This window comes from Nematolebias whitei, chromosome 5, assembly GCF_014905685.2.
Source record: "Nematolebias whitei isolate Nwh7 chromosome 5, NemWhi1, whole genome shotgun sequence".
NCBI classification, from domain to species: domain Eukaryota; kingdom Metazoa; phylum Chordata; class Actinopteri; order Cyprinodontiformes; family Rivulidae; genus Nematolebias; species Nematolebias whitei.
Window position 1 is genome coordinate 2,200,089 of NC_056502.1, and position 4,226 is coordinate 2,204,314.

The window sequence follows — 4,226 nt, forward strand, 5'->3', positions numbered from 1 at the left end:
CCAGTTGTTGGAGGTTTTGGAGGACCTGAGGAGACCAGTTGTTGGAGAATTGGTTGCTGCACCTTTCATCGGTCCAGTTTCTTAGTTTTAACACTTGAGATGTTTTCTGTTTCTTTGTGAATAAAATGTATGTTTATGAATTTTCCTCCTCCCTGCATTCTGTTTTTTTACATTTTACTGAACGTCCCATCTGGTTCTGATTCGTGTCTGAGTTGGTTTTACTGCGTGTCTCTTTCAGCCGGTGAGTTCTTCTGCATCGTCCCCTCCTACATCGCCAACCATCTGAAACAACGTCTGGCAGAACGTGAGTTTTTATTTTAAGTTGTCTTCTTTCTCTTGCTGCTGGCTGATCAGTTGACCTCTGACCCTAGCTGATCAGTTGACCTCTGACCCTGTTGCAGCGACGGTGGCTGCGTTTAAGAAGCTGATGGCAGAGTTTGACTTCAACATGACGGCGTCGGTGCAGGTGGACCTGGACACTAACAGCAGCCGCTCCCTGCAGCAGGTCTCTCAGGACATCATGGCTGAGATCTCCTCTGATCTGCAGATGTTTCAGAAACTGAGTGAACCTCTGATGTACGGATGCCTGGTTCTGCTGGGCTGGGCTTTTGTGAGGTCAGACATCGTGGTGTTTGTGTATTTGGGGTTCATGTTGGGTTCTGGTTCTGCCTGCATGGTGTTGTGTTCTGCGCGCAGGGCGGTGCGGTACAGGCGCAGGTATCTGAGTGACCTCAGCTTTGATAACATTTACATCAACGCTCGGTTCAAAGAGCTGGACCAGCAGGTGTCCTCAGGGGGCGGAGCTTCAGTGCTGCCACTCACACGTAGAGAGGCTCAGACCTACATCACTCCTTGTCAGTCCAAACACCGAACAGAACTCAATTAAAAAGAAGATCCAGTTGTTAAAACCTGCTGAAGTGATCTGGTTCTCCTCCAGTGTCGTTCCAGCTGTCGTACAAAGAGCGCCGGGCTGTACTGGTCGGCGTGACCTCCGTCTTTAAACACCTGGTGATTGGCAGCCTGCTGGTGTCGCTGGACTTCCTGGTGTTCTGGATTCTGGATCAGGTGTACCACCAGGTGAAGGGGGACGTGTTCGCCCGAGGTCAGACATCACCTTTGAAGAAGCGCAGCCTTGTGTCATCGGTCTGAGCGGTAACCATGGCGACCGTCTCTCCCACCAGCTCCGGTCTCACTGGTGGTCCAGGTGAACGGGTCCGGTTACGCCTCAGACATCTTCAGAGACCTGGTGGCCTCGTTCAACATCCTGCAGAGCGGAAACATCACGGTGATCAGCAGGAAGTGTCTGATGGAGCCGTCGGAGCCCAGCTACGTCACCTGTTTCATCCTCGGTACCGCTCCAACACGATCATTACAGGTCCAAGTAGAACAGAACAGAACCAATCAACTGTTTAAAGTTGATTTATTTTTAACTTTGAAGGGTAAATGTAACTTCTACAGACCGTTTTTAAAGTACAGTCATCTTTTTCTGCCAGTTTCATAAAAATATATTTACGTCATACTTCAGATGTTTTTATTTTAGTTTTTTTACTCCATATGTTTTTATTTAAGTGTGTCTTGTTTATCCCATATTTATGACTCATGTTTATAATTTCATCACATTTCATAACTTTGAATTAGTTTAACCAGATCTTTTTTAATAAAACTCAACAATACGAGTGAGCTGATTCAGTCAGGTGGAGGTTCTGACATCAGGACTTTAAGATTCTGCGTAGATCAAAGGTTCTGTGAAATAAGATGTGAGGTCTGTCAGCGCTGGTGTTGGGTTTTAAAAAGGAGGTGGCCTTTGTGTCTCGTCTGGATTAGCCTTCAGCCTGCAGACCGAGTCGGAACGAGTCAGAACCGAGTCAGAACCGAGTCGGAACCGAGTCGGAACGAGTCAGAACCGAGTCAGAACTTCACTTTAAATAAAGTTCTGACTGTTTTTTCCAAGGAACCTGTAAAACTTGACAAAAGTTCAGTTCAGTTTATTTCTGTAGCTCCAAGTCACAACAGAAGTCGTCTCAGGGACTGAACAGAAACATTAATGTATAAAAATAACAATTTAACATTATTTATCTGTTCTATTGATGAACCTTCCTCTGGTGTCAGGAACGACAGCAGGGATGTTACAGTCAGAATAAATTTATTTTTTATGGTTTTTTATTTTTCAGATCGTTGGTTAAATGATCAAGTTTTTTTAAGAGAGCCGGAGTGACGCCAAGAACACACTTTGAACTGCTGCATCTTATAAAACCTGCAGTTTTGTTTTGTTGCTGAGTCAACATCAACTACGTGCTGAGTCAGGGTTAACTACGTGCTGAGTCAGCATCAACTACGTGCTGATTCAGCATCAACTACGTGCTGAGTCAGCATTAACTACGTGCTGAGTCAACATCAACTACGTGCTGAGTCAGCATCAACTACGTGCTGAGTCGGCATCAACTACGTGCTGAGTCGGCATCAGCTACGTGCTGAGTCAGCATCATTTAAGTGCTGAGTCAGCATCAGCTACGTGCTGAGTCAGCATCAACTACGTGCTGAGTCGGCATCAACTACGTGCTGAGTCAGCATCAACTACGTGCTGAGTCAGCATTAGCTACGTGCTGAGTCGGCATCAGCTACGTGCTGAGTCAGCATCAACTACGTGCTGAGTCAGCAATAACTGTGCTGAGTCAACATCAACTACGCAGTGTGTAACAAACACACCAAGCGGCGTATCTTTGTTTAGGTGAAGAACCTCCATCTTCCCATCAGAATAATCTGAGATTATAATCCACACAAACCTACAGTACTCTGAATGTCACCCACAGAGCCGTGTCTGGGTCTCCTGACCTGACTGTTGTGTCCCGCAGGGTTCCTGCTGGGTGTGGCTCTGCTCATCTCTGTGACCGGAGGCTTCGTGCAGCGCTGCAGACGCCTCACCTGTGCTGCCTTCCACCCACAGAGAGAGCAGGTGACATGAACGCACCGTTACACGAACATTAGCTGTTTGTTTCAGCTGCTGCTTCTGTTCTCTGGGTTTTATTTATTATCTTTGTTTTTACTTCTGCTGTTTTATTTCATTCTAATAATTCAATTCAATGAAACAACATCCGGATTTAGGATTAGGATAGATTATTGTTGTCCCAAACATTTTATTTTTTTATTTTTCTGTCTCTGACGTTATGACCGATTAAAATCAGTCTGGAGAGTGTCTGAACACGATTCCTGACAGATGGAGATCAGAACATTCTGCATCTTCTTTAATCTGAGATATAATCTGAGCTCACAGCAGTCACACCTGTTGCAGGTCTCAGCTTCAACGTCTCCTTTTTAACTATCTTAAAAATAAAAACAGGTTCCTGTTTTTATTCTTTCTGAGTTCTGGATGTGAGCCGACAGTTCGCTGTAACCTGATCCACAGCAGGTGAAAGCTGCAGCCTGAAGGCAGGTATTTTTCCTGTAAGCTCCACCCCCTTCTGCTCCAGCAGGTGTGTTTCAGAACAGAATGGGGTGGAGCTTCTGCTCTGGCAGGTGTGATTCAAAGGAGGAGCTGCAGTTGGTGTAACCTAGAGAACCAGTCAGAGAGGAGGAAACCAGAGGCCCGCCTCGACCCGCCAAGATTAAATTCAGTTCAAAACTACTTTATTAATCCAGAGGTAAATTAAATGTTGTAACTCATCATCCTGGTTCCATGAAAGAGTTGTTCTAGATGCTGGTGGCTGTGGGCAGGAAGGATCTCCTGCAGCAGATCTGAAGAAGCCTCTGACTGAAGACTCTGTTGTTGAATGACAGTCTGATGAAGAGGATGCTGAGGTTGTCTATAACGTTCTTCATTTGATGAAGAATCCTTCTTGGTACAATCATCTCCAGAGGTTCTAGAGGAGTCCCCAGAACTGAGCCAGCCTTCTTTATGAGCTTCTTGATCTTTTTAAAGTCACTTGCTCTGGTGCTGCTCCCCCAGCAGATGATGCAGAAGAGATCATGATCGATGGGAGAGATGGTTTGAACTTTCTTCTTCTCTGTTTCTCTTCATTTCTCCTGCTCTGCATCCACAGCACCTCCTTTTCAACTCATTTGGAGTTTGAGCTTTTGAGATGTTGATCAGCTGCTCCTGGTTGTAATAAATCACCTTGTTGTTTTGGTTACGCTTCGTAACAAATGTCCAAGAGTAAAAACTTCTCAGGAAAAATACTTCCAAAAATCAGATGAACAGAAGGTAAAAACAACAGAACAGTAGCTAAAAT

The 4,226-nt window shown here is 45.2% G+C and overlaps 1 protein-coding gene across 1 annotated transcript in view; it reads left to right on the plus strand.

Annotated features, from left to right (window-relative positions):
* dcst2 (DC-STAMP domain containing 2) overlaps window positions 1–4,226 on the plus strand; it is a gene marked incomplete at its 5' end in the record, with an annotated part of 10,900 nt that overhangs the window by 1,542 nt on the left and 5,132 nt on the right. Inside the window, 6 exons of the mRNA XM_037676508.1 lie at window positions 239–304; window positions 402–615; window positions 697–854; window positions 938–1,102; window positions 1,182–1,349; window positions 2,853–2,953. Of these exons, the coding sequence (XP_037532436.1) occupies window positions 239–304; window positions 402–615; window positions 697–854; window positions 938–1,102; window positions 1,182–1,349; window positions 2,853–2,953 (872 nt within the window). The remainder of the gene's footprint in view (window positions 1–238; window positions 305–401; window positions 616–696; window positions 855–937; window positions 1,103–1,181; window positions 1,350–2,852; window positions 2,954–4,226) is intronic.